Consider the following 24,725-nt stretch of genomic DNA (forward strand, 5'->3'; position numbering starts at 1 on the left):
AGCAAAAGTTTTGATATGTCCAAGATCCATCTCCATCCACTGGCAAAAGCCATTGGTTTTTTCAAGAAAACATTTTAACCCTTGGATGGGTTAACCTTATAGAATCAGAGGAATGTCCCCTTTCTAAAACAGTTCTGGCTCTGTCTATTATCTTACAGACAACATGAATAAATCTGTTGAGGTGGTGTGGCAGGAATGTTTTTCTTTTTGGTGGAACCATTTGGTAAGGTTGGGTGTTGATGCTTCACATCATGAAGTTTCCAAGAAAGCTATTTAGTCATTATCATTGCAAATTTCTTTTCCCCTTTAACCCATTAAAGCTTTTTGATTTTTTTTCTTCTTCAAAAGAAAAAGGAAAAAAGAAAGAAGATCTTTTTAGAATTTGGAATCAATCTTTGCCAAATTTCATGGTTGTTATAATGTTTTGAATTAACTTTGCATCTTAGGATTAGAAAAATACTGGAATTAGAAGAAGTGGGTCTTGTTCAACTATTGCACTTTAATCCAATAGAAGCATTGGTAAATGAGTAAGGGCCAACTAAAACCTAAAGATGCACTCCTCCTTACTCCTTTATAAAAAATTGTCACCCAATTGTTGAACTAATACAGTGGAAAGATGGCTTTTTTTTTTTCTTTCATGTAATTTAAATCTTTTTCCCTTCCATAAGTGATGGCAAAGTTATGTTCCAAGTTCCAACAACTCTTTTTTCTACTTTATTTCAGACAATTTTAATAGTGGTTTTCGAATATTCGTTAAATATGAATATTTTAAAATTAAAAATATAGTTACGTAATATTTAATTTATAAATAATAATACAAATAAGAAAAAAATTTAATAAATTTGAAATAAGAAAATTTAGAAACATAGAAAATATAACATTTTACTAGAATTAATAAATTATAATTAAAATAAATTTTGCATCAAATGGAAAATTAAACCCAAGTGAATTTGTTTTACAAGAAAATGGACATTATTAAATTTGGGCTCAACAAAAAAAAAAGCCCATCACTTACCCAACACGTGCCACCTTCAAGCACGTGCTGCAGCCAGAGGGGCAAAGATTGTGACTTGGGTGGCAACAAATATATTTTTTTTCTTTTTTTGTCAGAAAGAAACTCAGATGGGAGACATCAACACCAACAACAATATTTGACAAAGCTTTGTTCTTCTTCTTCTTCTTCTTCTTCTTCTTCATCTTCGTGTTACGCTTCTTTGTCTGAGAAAACCCTTTTCTTTAGTCAACATAAGGAGCGTCTTCTTTGTTTCCTTGTTGTCTTTTCTTTATCATAATTATATATTATTATATTATACACAAAAAAAGGATTTTTTTTTTCATATGTTTTAGTTTTTTTTATTGTTGAGTTTGGTAAATTAACAAAGAACAGCTCAGCCCAGAGAGAAAGAAGAAATTAAAGAGAAAGAGATCATTTGGTTATCATTTTTGGAAATCTATGGAGCAGCTTGTCAACTTTATAATACGGCCTCCCAGGTAGTCTTTTGGTTTTTTATATTACTTTTTGGGAATAAATGATATTGTTTTCTCTTTTTTTTTTATTGAATTTTATTTTATTTTTGTTGTGGTTCTGTTCTGTTTGTTTGATGAGAAAATTTGGAAAGAGAATGGAAACATTGGGATTTCATGTATGAGTGTTTTTGGTTTGCAGGGATCAAGAAAAGAAAACCCGTTTGCTCAAATGATACTAATTTAACTACTTGCTTATACTTAGACCCTTTTTTTTTATATCGCATCAGATTTAAAGTTTTTGTTTTTGTATTTACGCTGATCAGTTTTCTGAGCAAGCAGGCAGGGGTGATTATTGTTACATGGTTGTTTATTGTTCGAATTTGATCATATTAGCAAGCCTCTTAATTTCCCATGATCTTTTCAAAATTTTAGATTCTGTCTAATTCTTTGTGACGGTTTTCTTTAGCTCTCATGTTCTGGTATATTAATTTTCATATATTCATATAATTTTGTATATATATACATATATATATATATTTTATTGTTGTTGGGGGTGGGGCGTATGTGAATCTTAAACCTTTGACTGGGTGCTGGCAAAGAAAAAAAAATTATGGTTCTGATAGTTTTAGCAGTTACAAAGTTGATAATTGACAAAGAGACAGTTGAAAGATGAAATTTTGTTTAACTGTTTTGTTTAGTTTTGAAAGAAGTCTAGAGAGAAAAAGCTGCATGTAATAATTTTGATCAGCTTACCTGTGAAATTGAAACTGTTATTGGTAGGAATTAGATCTTCAAGACTTTTACGTTATATCTCAATTTGGAAATATAAGTTATGTGGCTTGAAATCTGTTGTAATGCTGTTCTAGTTTGAAGATAAGATGATTTATAACTAGTAGAGTTATGAAATGAACCTGGAGATCCTTGCTTTGAGATATTAAACAGGAAAGGAAAATGAATGGAGAGTTAGTCAGGAACTTTTGTAATGAGATACTTACAGATGTATAAATGTTTGGGACATCATTAATTTAGGACTGTGAATTATTCTAAACTATAATTATATCATACTTCTTTTTCTCAATTTCTAATGGGTATCATTTTTGGGTGGCAGAGCTGAATACAATCCAGATAATGATCTATTGGATCAAGAATTCATGCTGAAAGGGAAATGGTACCAAAGAAAGGATATAGAGGTACAGTGTAAGATAATCTATGCAGGAGAAATTTCAAATTTATTTAGCTTTCTAAAATTCTTAACCTTCAGGTTTGTTCAAACTTACTAATGATGTTAACCTCTTCATTTCCACTTTCTTCGTTAAAAAAAAGTGGTGCAACAGACAGGGTCACTTTCTGTTGTCTTCAACTCATTCAAATTACTGATAAATTAAAATCAGTTAGCAACGTGTCCCTAGCAATTGTACGTCTTTGCATTCTCTTTTCCTTTGACAGGAAACAATAAGAGGTCAATTTTTTAAATTGTTTGAGTTATTTGTGACATTTTGCCTTATCATCATGTGGCAACCATCATGCTGGCATGTGCTTTATGAGACATCATAATTTATTGAAGATTAAAGCTTTTATCAAATTTAGAAATTATAAGTGCTAGCATGTTTTCTGCATATTGGAACAAGACAGGTTAAGATTAAACTCATTCTGCATGTAGGCCTTCGTTTTCATTTGATGAGATTCTTAATCAGTGGTGAAATGAGATCTGAAACTACTTTTGCATTATCATTTTATTGGGTGGGCAGGTCAGAAGTTTGTTCTAGCAAGATATGTAGTCTCTTTTTAAGGTAAAATTAGAAATCTAGATTTGTTTGACTTTCATTATGTCAGAATTGAGATATGGTTAATTTAGAAAGGAAATCTCAGGGCATCAACATATGAAGAAAACCTTATAAAGATATGTTTGGGATGGTTTGAAAGGTTTAAGGTCTTGCAGCACAAAGTAACAGTCTTAGGTCTGACTGGACAGAATTCAAATATTCAGAAATATTAATATGGGACTGCAACTATTTCAAACTGTTAATTTTCTATGTATTATGTGATAATAATTTCAGATCTCCTAATAGATTATGAGAAACTGTTGTAAATTAAAAATATGATCACATTAATTTTTATTTTCTTTTAGTAGTGAAGATGTGGGGGTTGAGGGGGTGAGTTGACAAGTATTTCTTGTACATTCTTTACAAGAAGATATTTTCTTTATGATTGTTTATAATATGGATGAATCTAAGTTGGTGTTATATGTGAGGTGCTTTTGCCATTTTGCAGGTTAAAAACAGCAGGGGAGATGTTCTACGGTGTAGTCATTACGTGCCCCTGGTTAGTCCTGAAGGAAAACCTCTGCCCTGTGTAATATACTGCCATGGGAACAGGTGACAAAGAAGTTCTGACTGGTTACTGGAGAAATTGCTGGCAATATCAATAATTGTTTGTGGAAACATACAAAATAAAAAAAAAATCTCTTTGGAGTTTGTACTCCCATCAAAAATGGCATTTTAGTCCAACTTGCATATATCAATTAACATCAGCCATCTAATAGCGTTGGTTATCTTTAGGACAGTTGTATTCGGATAAAAATACCTTCATTTATTTATTTACTTTTTCTTTCATTTCTCTTTGTTATATAGTACATCTTCAATTAGGTAACACCTTGTCCTGATGATTATGAATTAGTGACAGTTATAATTGCATTTATTGTTAGTTAGGCTATTGATTTTTCTGACTATATTTTCTAATGCTATCATGTCATTACTGCTTTTACCACCAGTAGTAATTTAGAGACTTTGATTGTTTTATATTTAAATTTATTGCATACGGCTTAGTGTTTGCAAACTCCATTTTGTTACTTTTCTATAATCTAAGGAACAAATTCAGAAAAATATGAGATAATGCATTTTGCAAAGAATTGTTTTAGTTGTGTAATTTTCAGATATCAATTGCTTTAGTATTCTACATTTGTGCCATTTCTGTATTGCTGTTGGCCAGTATTCAGGGATTCTGTGACTAGTTTCTGTTATATCTAATATGTTTCTTACTTCAGATCTAATTATATATATATTTTCTCTTGTTGCATCTTCTAAGTTGGCAGCCAACCAAGTAAAATATTGTACACTTGTACTTTGTTTTGGTTACTGTTTTGTAGCCATCATTGCTGACTGCTAGCATATCTTGGTTTTTGGCAGTGGCTGCAGGGCTGATGCTAGTGAAGCTGCTATAATCTTGCTGGCTTCAAATATTACAGTTTTCACTCTTGATTTTTCAGGATCTGGGTTATCTGGAGGAGAGCATGTCACCTTGGGTTGGAATGAAGTAAGTGAATAACTAGCTAATTGAAGAAAATCTAGAACTTCTTATTCTCATTTTTGCTATGGATGCAGGAAATGCCTCTTGTAGTGTTTGATCAATATTTTTAGTAACGTTTTGCATGCAATTACTACTGGTTGTGAACTTGTGATAATGTGGCTCTCTGCAAATTTGTTATATTAATTGTTAATCTGTCTTGGGTTTTTTCGGGTATGCTTACTTTATATAGATGTGTTGTACAGTGACCTTTATTAGTTTCTCCTGGGAAAACTTGTTTTGGGGGTGAATACTTTTGGTTTTTAGATTTTGTAAGTTTTCACATGCATTGAACTTTTTCTTGACTATGCTCTTTGACATTGACTAGTAGTTGAATTTTGTATCACATGTGAAATTGCAACCTTGTAAGTTATAAAATTAACTAAAATAAAAAACGTAAAATAGCCACTTCTCTTCCTTTGATCCTTCTCCCTGGTGTAGAGTGAATGCTTCTCATGAGTTTACATTTGAAAGTTCTGATAAGTGGAACACTCCCAATATTTTTTTAAAAAAAATAAAGGTTAAATAATTGTCACCCACTTTTCTCCTTATCAGATAAAGTAGCCACCTGTCACCCAGGTGGTATATAATCTTATCAAAGGCATATTTGTCACCAACTTTGTGCTGTCTGAATTGTCCTTGTTAAGGTCAATTGTACACCTTTTCAACTTGGTAATATACTTTTAACTTGTATTTCTTCTCCACTAAAAGCCTTGATAGAGCATTATTTGGGGAAGGGAATAGAAAAGCCTTGAACACTCATATTTTAGTGACTTTCTCTATAATATCACATATGTCCATTTTGGTCTTTATTGCCTGTCATGAAAATTCTGCCTGACATTCTTTTCCTATTTTTCAGAAGGATGATCTGAAAGCAGTGGTTGATTATTTGCGGGCAGATGGAAATGTCTCTTTGATTGGCTTATGGGGCCGCTCAATGGGTGCTGTTACCAGGTTATTCAAAGCACTTGCCATTTTCCTTTGAGCTTACTGTTGGAAAGTTTTGAGTATGGAAGCCCTGTCATAATTGCTATCTTAGCAGCTTTAATGAATTCATGGAGTTTTAATGCTATCCTGCTTGGACTTCGCAAATACTATTTATTAAATAAATTGGTTTTAGTCTGCTGTCTTTCTCTTCTGCTAGTATAATTTTTTGTTGTGTTCATATGAACCTACAATAGCAGATGTGTTTCTGCATGTTTATGTAACAGTAAGTATGTAAATGATTGCTTACAGCCTAATGTATGGAGCTGAGGATCCTTCAATTGCGGGAATGGTTCTTGACAGTCCCTTTTCTGACTTGGTTGATCTGATGATGGAACTAGTGGATACATACAAATTCCGTTTGCCCAAGTTCACAGTAAGGAGATACATTGTATTGCATTTTAATCATTATATCTTTTGTTGATTTTAGCCCTTTTTGACTTTGTGCCTAACTACAATTTAGCACTGTGACCAAGGGGAAATTTGGGGTGCTAGAGATTGTATAGAAAATTTGGTGCTGGCAACTATTATAAGGAATGGTGGTGTTATTAAAAAAAAAAGAAGAAAAATTGTAGTGTTTAGATTGTAATTCTTCATGTACTTATTCTAACAACCACATCCCACTATTAGCATGTCCACTTCCTTTGATTGGCCCAATGATGGACAATTTTAATTTTGCAAGTTTATTCTGTTGATTTATTGTATTACATTTTATTTGCTATATGTGCAGTTGATTTTAGCATATTTTCTTTCTAATTAATGATAATCAAACACTATGAACTAAAGGAAAAATTTTAATAGTAATGGCTCAGATTGGAAATACAGCATATGTTTAAGCTGATTAGCTTGATAGATGAAGGTGAGTCATCAACCTTCAATTTCAGGGTCTATTGTCGCTAGCATGCTCAAATTATCTTTTTGCTTGCTCTGCAAAGTTATCAAATTTTTTTATAAGAATCTTGAAACCATTGCTTCTCTTGTCCTATGACCCTAACTTTTTCATTTGCTTGCCCCAGGTTAAGTTTGCAATCCAATACATGCGAAAAGCTATCCAGAAAAAGGCGAAGTTTGACATAACAGACCTTAACGCCATCAAGGTTAGAGACTGAAAATAAATTATTTTTCTATGTTGCTCATGAAACTCATAGTTCTGCTTTGGCATGGTGGAGTTTCTTCCTGATATTTTTGCATTGAGCTCTTTTGATAAGTGGTTTGCTTTAATTTTTCTTTGTTCTTTGATTGATTGGTGGAACCATTAAATGGAATCTTAATGTTTTAGTGGACTGATATGTTTTATTTTTGAGTTGATGTGACAAATTATTTGGCGTAGTTCCATTTTAATTTGTACGAGTTATTGTCTGAAAACTACTAAGTGAACCTGAAAGATCAACCAGATTGTCTGCTACTCATCCAACCATATAAACACAAATAAATGGATAAAAATCCTATCTTTTAGTGTTCTACTGAGTTCATCTTGGCCAACAAGCTGAGGATTTTAATATCGGGACTAAGATGTGATAATGAAAGAACTTGTGTTGTAACATCTCTCTCTCTCTCTAACGCGCACATATACATGCACACACATGCTTGTACATGGAACATGCACCAAAAAATCTGTTTTGGAAGTGTATCTTGCCTGATTTGGTATCTTTAGCCGTAAATAAAAGGGATTATTATTGATCTGTGCAAATTGACAAAATGCCAGAATGGTGTCACCAACCAATAGCTTTTGTAAGTTCCTGGAAATGCTTCTGGATGTATTGCTACTATATAGAAAATACATGTAAAAAAGGGTATGGGGGTGGAGGGAAGTATAACATGCACATGAAATTGGAAATTGAATGATATAATGATTTCACTTTTTACTGCCTTTATTTTTTTTTTTTCATGTTCTTTACTGTTATGCATAGATGTGATTTACATTTTTACTTATTTTCATTTTAATCTAGGTGGCAAAATCTTGCTTTGTCCCTGTGCTGTTTGGGCATGCTGTCGATGATGATTTTATACGCCCTCATCACTCAGATCGAATATTTGAAGGTTATGTGGTAAGTTTCCTCCTTGTTAGCGATAGAATTTGATAAGGAATTCTTAAGGTATGGAACTCCATATTGGAAAAAAATGGTAATCCTAGATATATATATTATCCTTTCCTTTTCAATTAAGCTTTCAGGATAATCAGAAATCTTATAGTTAATGGTTTTCGAAATCTCTCTCTACTTCAGATTTGTCCTACTTGCTCATCCTGTTTTATCTTCATGGCCTGCATTTTTGGAAAAAAGTATGGAGTTTACATTAGAAGAAGCTGCTAACGTAAATGGTTGCATCCATTTCTGTATTGGCTTGATAAATCCACACAAAAAGGGTTATCTTCCAAAATTTCATTGTGCATGATTAGCACGGTTTTCCATTATCTGCTTTTATATAGGAATATGATTAATTGAATGATTGATTTTCCTTCAGTTTTGTAGCCATTCCTGCATTCCAGGCGATGCCTTATATATTGATGCACTACTTTTGCAGGGTGATAAGAATATTATTAAATTTGAGGGAGATCACAACTCTCCTCGCCCTCAATTTTACTTTGATTCCATAAATATTTTTTTCCACAATGTCCTGCAACCTCCTGAGGATGAGGTGGGGGCAACTCTTTATGATTCAATACATGATTACTTTGGTAAGGTAAGTTGAGCACTAAACACATATTTGGTGGTCTTACTTTTATTGGAAGTGCCAGATGTCACATCCACAATCCTTTGCTAATTCTTGACTGTTTTATCTTCAGGGTAGTTGGGCTGTCCCTGAAGTAGGTTTTCTCCCAGAGTCTTCAGCTGCATCTAAAGGCATGACTAATGTACCTTGTAACTCTTGACTTACATGCCAATTTTTGCACACCTATTAATAATATTGTCTTACTGGTTGACTTTTAACACAGAGCCAGCAACTAGCAGTACAGCAGATGCCATTAAAGAAGTTCGTTCTAAAAGACCTATGAGTCGAACGGAGGTCAGTTTTAGTTGCTTTTTTTTGCCCGTTCGTCAAGAATGACTTGTAACACAATTTCTTCAAACAGTCTTCTTCAAATTCAGTGCATTTGAAGGGTTATATTACCTAATGAAAAATATGGAAAGTGTATGGATGAACAACTTTGATCTTCTGCTTTCTATTTGAAATGAACATATGTATATAGGAAAATAGATAAGGGAAAAGAAAAGTGATATTTATGAGTTCAAAAGCCTTGTAAACAGTTTCCCCCTTTCGTTTGTTGTTTATGGTTTATTTATCTACATTGGAAACGAAATTTAACTTTTTTTGTAAAAAAATTGTGTATAATATTTGCATCTTTGATTGTGCTCAGGTTCCTTCTGATATCCCATCTAAAGAAAATCACACTGAATGTCAGGTATTTTTTTTTTCATTTTTTAAAACTTTGCTTCATTACTTCAACTGGATTTTTAATGTTCAATGCATAGGAAAAACATTTATTTGTCAAGTTCCACAAATGGATGCATCATCCTCTGAAGCAATGCCACACAACACAAGGACTTAGCCCATTTTATGTCAGCTTATTATGTAATTCACATTGAAATGGAAATATAATGCCAATTTGATGCTTGCTAATTGTAATATAATGCCAATTTGAAATTACACTGATATCATCATGGGACACAACTTAGATTTGTGGCTTTGTTGATAGAGCATAACTTTCAATTATGTGTATAGCAGCGTGTAGTTAGGCTTTGTGCTCTCTTAAAGATGCTGCACAACTCTGTTTTTCATTTGCTGGTTAATCACTCTGGCTTTGACTGCCTCTGCATGAAAAAGCTAAATAAATTAAAAAAAAAAAACTTTTGAGATGGATACAAAAAGATAAATTGAAATGGTTAGTGTATATAAGAATGAGGGATAAAGTGGCTTAGGGTGGGAGAGGGAGGAAGCAAAAGGCGTCACTCACACTGAATGGTGTTTGCTGCAGGAGAAAGACAACGTTGATGATAATGGTTCATCATCATCCAATATGATAAGCTTTGAATTATCCAATGGTAATCCATTTGGCCCACATGTGCCAACAACAATGGATGATGATCAATATGTGGAATATCAACTGGATGACTTGACAGGTTTTCCATGTAATGTGGAGGAGGAAGAAAGGGTGAGTTGAAACTTTCAGCTTTTACTGATGTCTATAAACATTCTTGACTGTCTAATCAACTCATAATCTTTTATCCATATTTTACATCTCTATATATTCAGATGTTCATGGAAGCCATAATTGAGTCCTTAAAGGACTTGGAGACACAGCGTCCTCAGGTAGAAGACCAACCCAAAGCTTGTGCTGATTCTTCAGAGTCTTTACAGAAAGATGATATAAATAGCAGGGATACTTCTTCCACCACAGAAAAGTGCAGTTCCTTGCCCCCAGAGTCCACTTCCACTCCAGTGGAGCGTCAGGCACCCTTTGAGACAGAATCCAAATTAGTGATCAATGGCTCCAATGTTGCCCATGAGCACACATCTCCCTCGACTTGTGTGTCATCTGTGGGACCTGCATTTGATACTCCTCTGTCAACCATTGAATCAGGGAGCACAGTGACCTCTGCTCGAAGTGATTCCTCAGCAAGCATCCAAAGTTCATCTGATGCAGACATGTCAGCTAGCACAAAAGCCACTGTAACAGTTATACGAAACCCCTCTACTAACATAATGGATGGTTTGATGCGTCGTTGGGATCTCAACTTCTTTCGAAACAGCCGATGAAAGTTAAATGACCTTATTTGAACAGCCTGGTGATGTATTATTTTGTAACTAAGATAGGGTAGGAATTGTAGCATTGTAAAATGTTCAAGGGAAAGGAAAGGCAACAAGAAAGAAAAAGGAAAAAGGGAAAAAAAAAGGTTTGTCATGTGTTAAGAAATATGATTATATTGGCATTGGCTTTCATTATCTATTGTTTTCTCTGGAAAAAGATGTAATGATTTTTTGCCTAATTGGGTAACCTTCTGTCAATACCATTACCAAAACTTTTTTGCTTTGCTCGTTTGGTATTTCCAATTCTACAAAGAGTAGCTCTGGATGTTATTGCAAGTTGCAACTTTACCTTTCTGGTTGCAGATGCTGGGCCTATTGATTGTATAACATACACCATACGGTCATACACTATGGTTTTGGCAGCCAAATATACATTTATGCAACACTACTGCATAGCCGCATCAGAACCTAATATGCAGAAAGCAGCCTTAACTCATAGTTTTATGGTTGAAATTTATGACCACTAACTGAATACCTTGGATGGAGTATGAATGTCATTTTCCTATGTTTACACATAATAATCGGATGTGAAATAACAGAGCCATATTGATAATGGGACCATCCATTTTCTTCCTGGGATTGTGCACTTATGGTCTTCTAATAATGAGACCATCCACCATTATTAACAATCAGATAAAAGGACAGAGATTTGCTTCGAAAGAAGTAGCTATTTAGAGAAATTAGCGTAGGGATGGGATAGTTGTGAATATTATTAGCTATTATGGTAGTTCCCCTAAGCCTTCTGGATTTATTTTTTGTACCTGTCAAAAGGTGCAGAGAGAAAACTATGGCACCACCCCTTTGAAAAGCAATGTGGTAACCACTAACATGAATTGACATTTTAATTGTTACTTATTTTATGCATTACATTTTTTTATAAATTTGGCACCATTTATCCTTATGTGGAATATTATTTTAATTTTTTTGTAATAATTAATAGTAGGTAATACGTGTGTGGTGTGCTTGCTTGAATCATAACATCACCATAGATCCAGTCATGTTATGACTTAATGATATTAGGGAAGTTGATTGCTCGAAAACATCCTTATAAGACAGAGTGGTAAGCATTTCTTCAAGCTTTACCTACTTCATTGATAATTCCTAGTAACCTTGTATACATAGAAAGATCATCTAGGCATGTAGCAAACCAAGAGTGCACATCCATATATCAGCATGTTATGATTAATAATAATAATAATAACCCTTGAATTCCATGATTTACAATAACTTATAGCAATGTTATAAGAAAAAAAAAAGAATAACTTATAGTAGCAATTACATCAACATGATTATTGCTTAGAGAAAAAGAATCTGCTTTAGCTGTTAATGAGTACATATTCACAAGACCAATTATTCAAACACTTGCAGTAATATATAGTAAATTTGAATGATGGAGTTGCCTTATTTTGTACAACTTAGCTCTCCCTCAGCAGCTTCAATGCGGTTTCAACCAGTGAGTGAATTGTTGTGCTGTGCCGGCTGAGCCCAACAGTGCCAGAGAATATGTTGAAGCTCTCTAGCTCTGCTGTGGTCTCTAATACACCCTCCAGCTCTTTCTCCATCCCCAAACCATTGAAAATGTATACATTCTTTGCTTTGTCATGCATCATCCAAATTGCCAACTCTATGGCGAATCTCCTTATTCTTGGAACCTTAGCCGATGGATGGTAGTACTTCTGAAGAATCTGAACCAATGCTTTAGCTAATTCTTCCTCTTTAATTCCAGCTCTGTCAAACATGATGCTTGATTCTTCAGAAGTCATATGTTTGAAAACCTGTGCTGCTAGACCAACCATTACTTCTTGTAACTTATTCTCTTCTGACATGATTGTCTTGAGCACCTGCCACAATGATAAAATATCAAGCAGGGGAAATCTACTCTATACCAATTGTAATACAGACAAGAGATGAGGGTAAATATATGCTTCAGTGCATCTTTTGACATATATGACATAGTATTAGTTTTCTTGTTCACTGAAGGAAAAAACTTACTGTGGGTGCTGCAGCTATGACACCCTTTAACTGGTAGAAGCATTCTGCTCCACTGTAGGTGCACAAGTTTCTTAAAATTCTTGCAGCATTCACACGAAGTAATGGATCCTCCAATGCTTCGACGAGCCTTTCCAGGGCTTGCAATTTCAAGATGCGATGGCAATTAGCTCTACTTTCTAAGGCCAACATAGCTAGCGCTTCGCCTGCAGCACGTCTTACAAGATTCTGACGCTCTGGCATCTCCTGGTTGAGAAATATATTGAACAACTCCTTGAGTACCCCACCAGTGCCACCAATCCTTTCTGTTGCCTCCTCTTCCAATGCCAGATTGGTTAGGATTTCTATGCTTAGTTTTTGCAGCATTGGGTGTTTCTCTCCATATCGTAGGATATATCTAATGTTGCTGATTGTGAAAACTACCTCGGAGATTTCTTTTCTGAGATGTTTTCCTGTGGCACCAGTCGTGCTTGTCAGCATTTTCACCAATTGAAGAGATCGTTTAACGGTTAGAATCTGAGATGGTGCAACATTTTCATCCCTTAACAACTTTTCTCCAGCATGTGTAAAATCTATGATTTTAGGTAAGAGGCCCCTTGTGTTTCCAATCTTTCCACAGTTGTCATGATCACAGGCAAGCTTTTTCAGAATAAGAAGTCCTAAATGATTGAATGTCCAGAAACTGTAATTTACATGATCAAGAATGAGGTTCTTTTCACCAATTTCATCTGCTCCACCACCAGAACTCCTATTTGTTTGAAGCAGAGATGATATTGATTCCATTGCACCTGGTATACCAGCTACACGCAGGCAGTTTTGCTTCTTACCAACAAGTTTTGACAATACCTCCGCAGCAGATTTCCTGATCTCTTCTTCTTGAGGGTCTTTCCAGTTCAACATTTCAACTAATCTTTCTACCGCTGACAAATTTATCCCAATCTTCTGTAAGGTATCATCAGAGTACCTCTCACTAATCGCGAACTGGCGAAGAATTCTCGCTCCAATGAGCTGTTCATCAGGGGAATTTGAAGCCAACAGGTCCATGGCAAAAGTTACAATATCCATTTTCAAGCCATCAAAAATGCTTCCAACAACACATCTTGAATAAGCATCGTAGAAAAACCTTTTGATAGAAATTATACCCGTAGGCCCGAACTCGCACTCCCTGTTCACTTCTTCCAAAAGTTTACAATATATGACTTTATACTCCCAGTAAGCTTTCTCCATCAGAAACAACAGAGCTTCTGCCAAGGCCAAGGCATAGAAAATATTCAGAGCAGATTGCCGGTTCCTTTTATCGGTATCTCCCTTCTGTACCTCCCCATAGTTGTGCTTGATGAGCTTCATGGATGAAAGTACTACACAAGCTGTTGCAGATAAAAGCTGGAGCCAGTACAGGACTTTGCTTATGTTTCTTGAAAGAAAAACCCATTGACCATAAGGTAGAAGAGGAACATCCGAAGGTATCCATGTCCGAGTTGGGGCTCTTGCTTGATTCCATCTTCCAACTTGTGAACGATCAACCTGCGCTATTTCTCTAGTATTTTGAGTTTGCTTCCTTATCAAGGAAAGTGGATAGAAGATTTTTTTCACAGCTCTAATGAGGATGTGTGAGCTGGATCTCACTGCACGGAAACTATTGATACCAGCATCAGTGATCGACCATGTAGCTTGGTGTTGCCATTCAAGCTCATGACTTCTGCTGAATATCCGAGTCCCTTCAATTAACAAAATAACGGTGATAAACCAGAAGTCGGTTTCATCTAAAGTGATTGCAAAGCCACCAAGAAGAACTACTGTTGCCCAGATGAAGCCGAGAGTTCCAAGGCCAGTAGCAGACTTTTCAAAGATTGAAAGCCTGAGAGCGAAGAGCGTTAGTTTCTTTTCTGGTGCTCGAACCACCGATGCTGAAGAGATGGATTCTGCACTACTTTCTCTATTCTCTGGACTGCTCTGGGGTTCAAAAATGGTGTTAGACCCACAGGTTTCACTAAGCTTCCGAAGCTCATTAATCTGCAAACGAACACCTCCATCATCTTTCAAGGAACGTCCACGATCCATGTTTTGGGATCAAAATGGAAAACTTTGACGCTTAATTCTTCACGACAAAAAATGAAGATCTTGTTGAAGAACAAGATGTTAAAAGATTGGCTTGGAGTGGAAGAGTTTCTGATGTTCTAGGTCTGAAGTTGTCTCTGTCTTGAGATGTGAAGCGAAAGAACGAAAGACCGGTGATTATAAACGAAGAGAGGATAATGACCTTCGCAAGCACGTTTGTTTTGTGGAAATGTAGAGGAAAGAGTAACGTTAAGTCTCTTGTCTTTCCCGTCATATTTCCTGGGAAGTTTTGCAATGAATTGCTGTCACTCGCTCCTCCTTATTACTTAGAGGCCAAGGGTTGTATTCTCCAAAGTCCTTTTGTCTTCTGTTAATTAGTTAAAGTTTCTTGACAAAACATCCAAAAGCCACTTCATTCTTCCTTTAAACAAAAGTGAAATCACTTTTCCAATTTCTGGTTCGGTTCACCCCTTCTCTGCCTTGTGTTGATTTATGTGAACCAACCCCACAAAATAAAGGAGCATAACCAGGAACAGGAAGCAACCAAAGCACATATGTCAACCTGGACATTGCTTGGTCTATTCCATATCCTTCGATCCGTTTATTATTTCTTGGAAGCATTGACTTTTATCTTTCACATATCCAAGAAGCTGCTGCCAGCATTTAAACTAATCTTAAAATATCCTGGTCGTGGTCTCTTGGTACCAAGTGGGAATTATTATCGAACCATGGATGCTTTCTGAAAGGAAATGGTGATCTATATTCAAGAGGGTTATACTATTGGCAACATTAATTTGCAAACAACAGGATTTGAAACGGGCTATTACGCACCCCAACCATCATACCAGAACTAAAATATTCCATCTTAAGCATGATTGCTTCTGTTCTAGATCTCTACCCATATTGTAATTTAGTAATTAAAACTTATTTATTGTGTAATTCTGACAATTGGTCGGTTGTAGCTTGCGGTGATTGATCACAGCAAGAGTTTTATTGTGTCAAGTCAAAGGTTTTAAATGGGACCCAAGGCCCTTGCCTTCTAGTCCCTTGACCTACACGAATGTATTAGTATTACTCTTATCTGATCTGACATAATCTTTGCCAGAGAATTATTTAACTGAATTTCTTGTTTCAAGAGGGAATGTTTTGGGCAAATTACACACAACTGCTTACTCGGCTTCTCTATTGAGCTGTAGACGTATCATTCTCCTATTCATTCCATGTGTGTCAATTGCTTTTGCGTATGGCCGTGGACGTGATCATCTGCAGCTTTTGTTTATTTAAAATCATAGTTCCTTCAAGTCTCGTAACTTTGCTTCTTGGTGCTCAAAGCATGGTTTAGCATAAAACCAAATTAGCAAGCTACAATAGCTTATCATTTCTGAACCCCAACATGGGTCATTGAGGGCATTTCTTGGTATTGTATGGAACTTTGGCCCAGAATGAAACAAGTAAACAACACAATTGTCCCTGAAAGAAATTGTGTCAGAAGAACCTATTGCCATGAAAATGAAAAGTTGAGCATGAACATCTATTCGGTAGTCCCTTGGACTAGCTTCAGTTAAACCACCATTCAATTGAGAGAAAAAATTGGGAAGAGTGAGTTACTACCAGTCGAAGATCCTCTAAAGAGATTGAGACAAACAGGGAGAATGATAGGATCACGGTAAGATATTACTGGAATATATTAGACAGCAAAGAATCTAAATTGGTTACATTGAAAAGATATGAGGACGATCAACATGAAGTTTAACCAAATGGCTAATATTAATAATTCAGTATACACGAAAGCAGCCACCTGATAACCAGAAGCAGTATACAGAAACATCGACAAACGTGGCTCCATAATCCTCAAACTGTAGAATCCAGAGAGTTGAGATTAAAATGAAAACTCATTAAGATAGTTTGATATTTTGTTGATTTGAATTACTTAACATCAATTATCTACACCAATCTATCTTTCAAAAATGTTCAGTCTTTAGAACACATGATTATGCTGATGAAATTTATTGAGTTGAGGAATGATATTGAGAAATAGCCACAGCAGATTCAAACAACCGTCAATGGATACAGAAATCAACTTCTTTTTTCTTTTTAAAATAAACTTTAAGTCAACAAGGGCACATTCAGTGACTGTGGAGCAATAATCCGATCATGTAATGGAATGCCAGAAGAGAGCAAAAGGAAAAATAATTGATAATTACTAGGCAGCAATTCAACTCCACTAATAAATTCACCCCATAAACAGCCCCTGTAAAGCCAACTCTTCATAGTAAATAACCTTCTAACAACAACTCAAGTTTGAACTTTTCTTTTTTTATCAATGTGCTTCAAAGATTTTTCTTAATCCAGAAGAGGACAGCCAGATATAACTCCAACACATTTGAAGTAAGGTGTTTAATTTTATTGGATGACAGAGGTAAAGTTCTGTTCCCACTTGAGCAACAGCATCAAGACCCTGCCAATACCAATATTATAAGCAACTTTGCTTATCCAACATAATATTCACTAACCTTTATTATCTAAATTATACAAGTGATCATTGCAAATTTATTATCTAAATTATACATGTGATCATTGCAAATGCGTATCGCTTAACATTTCAAAAGGTAAACCCTACCTCAGCAAGGGCACCACTTTAGAACTATACCATTCAAAAATCCAAAAAAGGCAAAAAGACCGGGAAGATAAAAACCATAACAGAGCAAGTATAATTCTGTTAATTAACATACAACATAAACATGTGAAAAGTTATGCTTAAGACTTAAAAGCCCAGATAAAACATGTTAGTAAATACAAATACTGCACTCCTTTTCCCTAATAAACTTTAAATGGAACCAAGATAACAAGGCTTCAAAGGGTACTCACAATCAATTTTAGAAAATGTCCTACATAACATCATCCAGATATAAAATAAACCAAATCATCAGTGGCAATCCATGGCAATGCTATTAAAATTAGGGCATTCATCATATGAAAACAAGTATATACAAAAAAGAGACTCCTAATACCTCTAAAGACTAGCCTAAAATGCAAATCTTTGCAATATAATAAGCTCGCAACTTAAGACCTGCTTCCAATGCATTAATTTCTTGCCCCCCAACTGTTTCTATTTGGGCATACACTTCGAAAAACACTAATAATCCCTAATATGATGTCATCACGTAACAATTAACTACTCTTTTTATTCAAAACCAACAATGCCTAATAACACAAAATTCAAAAAGAAACCAAAAACTACCTGAAAAAACCAACCTGAAGAACCCTCTGCAGCAAAAGTGTCAAATGAACGGACTCCTCTGGCAAACCTTAGCCCTCTCAGCATCAATGATAGACCCCACCAAATTCACAGCCTCCTCAAGCTTACCTTGAGCATTCACTACAACATAATCAAATCTATTAACATACTTCACCTCTTCTCTGGCAGTAGCAATCCTCACCAGCAATTCCTCCTTACTCTCAGTCTTCCTCTCAATAAGCCTCTCCACAAGAGCCAACTCACTCTCAGCCACCAAAAATATAAACACCCCAGAATCCCCAAGAATCTTCCTCAATGTTTCGGCCCCTTGAATATCCACCCTCAACACAATATCACACCCTTTTGCCATAAACTCCCTTATCTGCTTCTTGGGTATTCCTTTATAATCACCATAAACTAAAGCATACTCCAAAAGCTCATCTTTTTCAACCATCGACAAAAACTCTTCCTTTGATACAAAATAATAATCCTTGCCATTAACTTCACCAGGCCTCATTCCTCTACTTGTAGCAGTAACAACAAAATGAAGATTTTCTCTGACTTCTCTGAGTCTTTTGATGACTGCATCTTTGCCTACCCCACTTGGACCACTTATAACAATGATTAAAGGATTTGGGGTGGGGCAAATTGAGTCAGAGCTAAAAGAAGAGCCTAAAGAAAACTCCAGAGCACGAAGTAACTCTGGTTTTGAGGCTTTGTCAAGGGAAGGAATGGAATGGAACTTTTGGGTATTAGCCATTCTGATGGTTGAAGTGAAAAAGAGTCCTTTGGGAAGAGTTTGGGGAGTTGAAAAGGAGGGTTTTTTGGGGAGGGGAAGAAGGGAAAAGGGTTTGGGGTGAAAGAGAGATGTACAGAGTCTACGAAACATGAGGGATTGTTTTAGTTTAGTCGAGATCCGGGGAGGTAGAGATGAGAAAGGAGGTTTTTTACCGCTCTTGTTGTTGGGTACTTTGGGGTTTGGACTAGTTTGGGCATTTCAACTTTCCAGGTTTGGTTTGAGTTGAGTTCTGAGTGTTTTCTAGGTCTGAGGCTGCGTTTGGTTTCAGGCACAGGGCTGTTGGATTTGGGGCAAAATGACCAATACATTAAAACTTACGCAAGCAATGCACGCCTCATTTCCTCAAATTTCCCTTATACCATTATAAGGCTTGAAGGTAACTTCCTTGTTATTGTTTCTTTGTAATGGTTTTGTTAGAATTTTAACTCTAAAGTGGCTGATACTTGATGCAGTTAACATGATGTTAGTTACACTTTCTCTTTGAATTCGACCTATCTCATTGGTCCTCTCAAACAAAACCCATCTTGTTGATCAACTGGACTTTATTTGGAAAACATGGACAAAATCACGATAAAAACGTGCCACTTGTAATATGTAAAAAAACCTGTGAAAAAGTTTTAGTCTTTGTTAGGAAAAAAAAAAGAGTATTATGGGATTCAAGTATGCACCACCCAACTAGCAATAAGAATTAGCACTTGCCTTCATTTTTATTTGCTTAGGAATTGGCATTTGGGGATTTTGGGAAGTTGGGATGTGGACCTTGTGCCTTGTGGTGAGGGCCTCCTTTTGCCCCAAAACAGCCAAAACCAAACCTGTTAAGTTATCTTTTTTGGCTTTGGGAAATTCAGAAACTTCAAGGTTGTTTCCATTACTTAAACTTTTAAAGGTACCATTTAATTGCATTCAACTTTAAAACAAGAGTCACTGTGGTTTCAACTTTAAACATCGCCGTCACGCTTAATCAAAATCAAAAACAGCCTTCACCACCTCTTCCAACTCCCCCTCAAATTCCCGTAGTGTAAATTTTGTCATCCTCGTCCCCCAAAATCCCCTCCCAAATTTTCGATTTCATCCATCGCCGACCGTCATATCTTCCCCTCGATAAAACTTCCCTAATTCTCTACCCATTAGGGTTCTTAAGTGGTGATCCAAATAAACCACAATTCGATCAATAAAACCCTGATTCACTTCCTACCCTTTTCAATTCCAATCAAACAAGAAAACCCCAGTTTTTCAGATTTCGAAAAAAAGCTCACCTTTAAAAATCTCACATACTCTTCCGAAATCCAGTCCCAATTTCAATTCAATTAACGCAAAGGAATTATAAAAATTCGCCAATTACCCTTTTCATCTTCAACCAAAATAGCAATAATTAGATAATCAAAATCCCAAATTTATCCTTCCACTGTTGATGGGCACAATTAGCTTTAACAGAGAACTCCCAAAACCCTCAACTTCTTCTTTTCCTTCGTCTTCTTCTTCTTCTACCTCCTCGACGTCTCTAACCGAGACGGTAAATGGGTCCCATCAGTTCAAGATCAGCGGCTACTCCCTTGCCAAAGGCATGGGAGTTGGCAAATACATAGCTTCAGAAACTTTTATGGTTGGTGGCTACGAATGGGCCATTTATTTCTACCCAGATGGCAAGAGTGCTGAGGATAATGCTTCTTACGTTTCGCTTTTTATTGCGCTGGCAAGTGAAGGAACGGATGTAAGGGCGCTTTTTGAGTTGACCCTTTTGGACCAGAGTGGGAAAGGTCATCACAAAGTGCATAGCCATTTTGGGAGGACGCTTGAGAGCGGGCCTTATACGCTTAAGTATCGTGGGAGCATGTGGTGAGTTTTGATGTTTCTTTGCTTTGTGAAAGAACTTTTATTGTTTATATTTTTGTGTTAAAAGATGAATGATGATTGGTGTTGAAATCTTGAAATCAAGTTAAGTTGCTTGCAGGCTTCCTTGCTTAGGTTCTAGAAAGCAAGATATGGAAATTCACATTGAATTTTTATGGTTTGCTTCACCTATAGGAATGATAATCAAAATAAAATTATGTACACTTCAGTCTTTATATTTTGCAGAAAGTAAATGTGCGTTTGGACAGAAAAGCAAGTACTAATATTTTTGAAGAATTAAAAACGCATGAGGTTTTTACCCCTTTTTATTTACCTTCTTATGCAATTTTATCTTCTAAGATTTCCCGCTAGCTTCTTTCCTTTATAGTTGAATCTTGTAAAGGTAGCTTTTGAAATGCAGTTCTGCAGGTTAAATTTCATGGATGTTCCAAGCACATTGGCATTGGCAAGAACCTATGGCTTTTTGGTGTTAACCAAATGTTTGTCAGTGCATTGACCTGTTAATGGTCTGATGTCTGTTTCATTTCTGCAGTGTAGGAAATTTATGGAAATTCTTTGCACAACCAATTAAAAAATTATAAGCAAACTGTCTTCTTCTACTGTGTTATCATGGTCTATGCTTAGTAACTTTGTAGTTGATTTAGATTCATTATTCTTCAGTATAATTTTGTTTGGAAACATCATTAAATGGCTGCCATTGTTCTGTGTTGCAGGGGTTATAAACGCTTTTTCAAAAGAACTCTTATAGAGACGTCGGACTACCTTAGAGATGATTGCCTCTCAATTTGCTGTTGTGTTGGTGTAGTTAAGTCATATACGGAGGGACCTAAAATATTTTCCATTGTGATGCCACCATCTAATCTTGGTCAGCATTTTGGGAGGCTATTACAAAGTGGTAAGGGAGCTGATGTCAAATTTGAAGTTGACGGTGAAATATTTGATGCCCACAAGTTGGTTCTGGCTGCTCGTTCACCTGTATTCAGGGCACAACTATTTGGTCCATTGAAGGATCGTAACACGCAGTGTATTAGAGTAGAAGATATGGAAGCCCCTATTTTTAAGGTTCTCCCTCTCTTTTGGCCTAATCTTGTTTCCATTTTTCTTTTCCCCCCCTTTTCCTGGCTTTTGTGCTTATCTCATAATATTGCTCGAAACTAGATCAAGTTTTCAACAATAATAGATGCTTATGTAGGTGTTGGAGCTTTTCAATTAGCTCGGTTTCTTGGGATAAGTTGTTTCTGTACATTTGCCTGCCCTTCTGTTTTTTTTATTTAGAATGAAGGTGTTGCATATGTTACTTTTCTCTTTCCCTAGTTCTTTTCATAGCTCTGCGGTAGTCCATTCCTATCAAGTCTGATTTGAACGTAAATGGAGAATATGATTAATATCAGCAGTGTAAGAAGCAACAAAACAAGCTTCTATGATAAGCTTTTTCTTCACTTAGCAACTTTTGGCTGTATTTCCATCCTTGTAATCAAGTGTTTCTTGTTACACAATTTATATATAGATGATAGGGTGAAGACTCGTTAGAATGCTACTTGATAGATTCTTACTATGTTTTGTGCATCAAAATTAGGCTTTGTTTTTTCTTCAGCACAAACTGAATGGTAATAGGTGTCAAGAAAGAAAGGTCTGCTTTCATTGATTTAAATGTCTTAAACTAAAATGTGAACTGGGGTAGAGGGAATGGTTTTATGGTATTATCTTTTCTTGTTTCAGGGTTTGGAATCTTGTGTGAGATTTGTCTTGCTGTTGGCATAGCATAATTCTGAAAGTTATTAAACATTAACTTGTTTTATGATTAGAAGCACAATTATTGTGATTACTGATTAGGATCACAATATGATAATTGTGCCCTAAACTATGTTAAAGCAGTTCTTAGTGTTTCTTAAGAACTTATAATCACAACTTGTTTGTTCATCATGAGCATTTTTTGGATGGTATAGCAAGGCCCGTAGGAAGAGGTAGTTCTATTGGTTCTTTTTGTTAGGTGAGTAATTGTGGTGCCATACAGGGGGGGTTTAATACAGGAGTGCACATCTGGATTCTTCTCCTAAGGCGCTGCTCCTGTACACAATTCTTCCTAATCTCGGTTAAGGTTTACTATCTTCTTTGCTTCTTTTCCAACTGCACTGCTCTTTGCATTAGTTTCAACAAGGTCTAGTTGGTATTATCTATTGGAACTAGTGGACTATTATCAAATAAAATTTCAGCTGACGTGCTCCAATGGGATTTCATGATCATATACTTCAAAATGTTTTGACAAAATTTCTCAGCTGTCTGCAGCAGTGCTTCAGCTAGATGCATTGAGGATACTGCCTTTCGATGTGTAAATCCAGCTGTTTATCTTGTAACATCAGCATCAAATGTCCTAAGAGTCAGATATTTCCTCCTCATTAATATCTATTTTAATACCTAAATGTTGCTTAGCGTGCATGGTAGTGGATAAACTACTATGAAACATATCGTAGTAACTGTGAAACTTGATACAGATGACGTCATGGCTTCCTTTTACTTTGGTGAACATGGAGTTGGAATACAGAAGCTGATTTCATTAGCAGGTCCATGCTATGAGATTCCTGCTCTGCTTCCCTTTGCCTTGTCATGAACCGAACTTCCTTTTTTTTCCTTTTTGATTAAACACATTAAATTAGCATTCTGTTATGTTAGATTTTTCTAGGCTTAAAACTTGCTGAACCTTTTGAGAAAATTTCCAAGGTGACTTGGTAACTATTTTGAGTATAACTTGTTATTATCATGGTTGGATGTTTGCAGGCATTACTACATTTTATTTACTGGGATGACCTACCAGATATGGAAGAGCTTGTGGGTTCAACCTCTAAATGGGCTTCTACACTTGTGGCTCAGCATCTGCTGGCCGCTGCTGACCGTTATGCAATTGAGAGACTGAGATTGCTCTGCGAGGCTAAACTTTGTGAGAGTGTTACAATAAACACAGTTGCAACTACATTAGCCTTGGCAGAACAGCACCACTGTTTGCATTTGAAAGCTGTTTGTCTAAAATTCGTTGCATTGCCGGAAAATTTAAGAGGTAGGAACTATGAAAACCAACTCTATTTTGGATTCATTTATAATATGCTTGGAGAATGTCTCTCCAGAACCAGAATGCATAATGGTTTCACTTTATTATGGTGCATATGCTAATTTTACTCTTTTGGCTACTTTCCTAAGTACATTATTCACCAATATGTGGACCATCACATTGTTTTTTGGTGACTAACAAAAAGCATCCATATGGCCTACTTTTGAACTGTTAAAATAGGTAAACATGGCTACTTCACTGCTGCAATTCTATTAATATGCAGAGTGAGATAGATGTTCTGAATTGCTTGAATCTTGAATTAATTGCCACTGATTGAATTTATCTCCTGGAAAAGAAACCCTTTTTTAATTTATTTTATCTGTTCCTGAGAGAGCATGGGGAATGAGCAAATTGTCATTGTATTGTTTTCAGCTGTGATGCAAACAGATGGATTTGAATATCTGAAGGAAAGCTGTCCAACTGTTCTTACTGAGCTGCTGCACTATGTTGCGAGAATTGGGGAGCACTCTGTTATTGCGTGTGGATATCGAAAAGAAACTTCATTTGATGGTTGTGATGTTAATGGCCGACGAGTGAAACCAAGATTACAGTGATTTAGGGAATGACATACAGATATCTTTCGGTCAGTAAGAAAACTAATAAAAGTGTGCTAAGATAGGTTTAATAAAAGTGTGCTAAGATAGGTTTAGGCATTTTTGGGTTGTACTAGCATTTGGTCACTTCTATGAAAAATTTAAGTTTAATGGCTCATTCGGTTGTCATACAAAGTTTTTAAGTTTGTACAGGCCTAGATGCCCCAATTCACGTTTGTATGTAGATTCAGATCTTTGTGATTAGCATATTGAGCAACATTGAAAAGATCAACCATGATATAGAAACCATTTATCTTGGAGATCTCATTTCTGCCATGACCCTGGCACGTGAAATTAGAGGGGTCTGAGGCATCCAATACAGTTAAAGAAAACGATCTGAACATGTTCAACTTTTACTTCTGGCTTAAGGAAAGAGCAAAGCCTTGCTGGCAGTTTCTCCTCCACTTTTTTCACGTAGCCCACTCCCTTCAATTCTTTCCCTCTCACCAAATGAAGCGTTAAAGCCTCAGGTCTTTCTCATGTACGTTGAGC

At 35.9% G+C, this 24,725-nt stretch overlaps 4 protein-coding genes across 8 annotated transcripts; 2 read left to right on the forward strand and 2 right to left on the reverse strand.

Annotated features, from left to right (window-relative positions):
• Positions 1,120-10,829, forward strand: LOC18602867. 2 transcript variants are annotated; one of them, XM_018119521.1, is made up of 14 exons: positions 1,120-1,491; positions 2,576-2,657; positions 3,739-3,842; positions 4,653-4,779; positions 5,669-5,763; positions 6,046-6,169; positions 6,810-6,890; positions 7,743-7,841; positions 8,317-8,475; positions 8,579-8,636; positions 8,729-8,799; positions 9,152-9,196; positions 9,770-9,946; positions 10,048-10,829. In XM_018119521.1, exons 1-14 carry the CDS (start codon positions 1,454-1,456, stop codon positions 10,549-10,551), a joined length of 1,764 nt encoding a protein of 587 aa, XP_017975010.1. In that variant the 5' UTR covers positions 1,120-1,453; the 3' UTR covers positions 10,552-10,829. The 2 variants fall into 2 exon arrangements, with proteins under 2 accessions (XP_017975010.1, XP_017975011.1); XM_018119522.1 differs by lacking the exons at positions 1,120-1,491; positions 2,576-2,657 and having other exon boundaries at positions 3,753-3,842; positions 4,733-4,779.
• On the reverse strand, positions 11,778-15,672 carry LOC18602868. The gene is made up of 2 exons (XM_018119395.1): positions 12,595-15,672; positions 11,778-12,443 (listed from the first exon to the last, which is right to left on the reverse strand). The coding sequence occupies exons 1-2, from the start codon at positions 14,650-14,652 to the stop codon at positions 12,018-12,020; spliced, it is 2,484 nt and encodes an 827-aa protein (XP_017974884.1). The 5' UTR covers positions 14,653-15,672; the 3' UTR covers positions 11,778-12,017.
• On the reverse strand, positions 15,732-19,034 carry LOC18602869 (guanylate kinase 3, chloroplastic). 4 transcript variants are annotated; one of them, XM_018119397.1, is made up of 2 exons: positions 17,891-19,033; positions 15,732-16,119 (listed from the first exon to the last, which is right to left on the reverse strand). In XM_018119397.1, exon 1 carries the CDS (start codon positions 18,774-18,776, stop codon positions 17,931-17,933), a length of 846 nt encoding a protein of 281 aa, XP_017974886.1. In that variant the 5' UTR covers positions 18,777-19,033; the 3' UTR covers positions 15,732-16,119; positions 17,891-17,930. The 4 variants fall into 4 exon arrangements, with proteins under 4 accessions (XP_017974886.1, XP_017974888.1, XP_007034570.1 ...); XM_018119399.1 differs by lacking the exon at positions 15,732-16,119 and adding an exon at positions 16,303-16,504 and having other exon boundaries at positions 17,905-19,034; XM_007034508.2 differs by lacking the exon at positions 15,732-16,119 and adding an exon at positions 16,303-16,505 and having other exon boundaries at positions 17,891-19,032.
• LOC18602870 (BTB/POZ and MATH domain-containing protein 2) lies at positions 19,574-24,493 on the forward strand. The gene is made up of 4 exons (XM_007034509.2): positions 19,574-20,522; positions 21,251-21,599; positions 23,313-23,589; positions 24,013-24,493. Exons 1-4 carry the CDS (start codon positions 20,098-20,100, stop codon positions 24,192-24,194), a joined length of 1,233 nt encoding a protein of 410 aa, XP_007034571.1. The 5' UTR covers positions 19,574-20,097; the 3' UTR covers positions 24,195-24,493.

Source organism: Theobroma cacao, chromosome 4 (assembly GCF_000208745.1).
Source record: "Theobroma cacao cultivar B97-61/B2 chromosome 4, Criollo_cocoa_genome_V2, whole genome shotgun sequence".
Classification (NCBI taxonomy): Eukaryota; Viridiplantae; Streptophyta; class Magnoliopsida; order Malvales; family Malvaceae; genus Theobroma; species Theobroma cacao.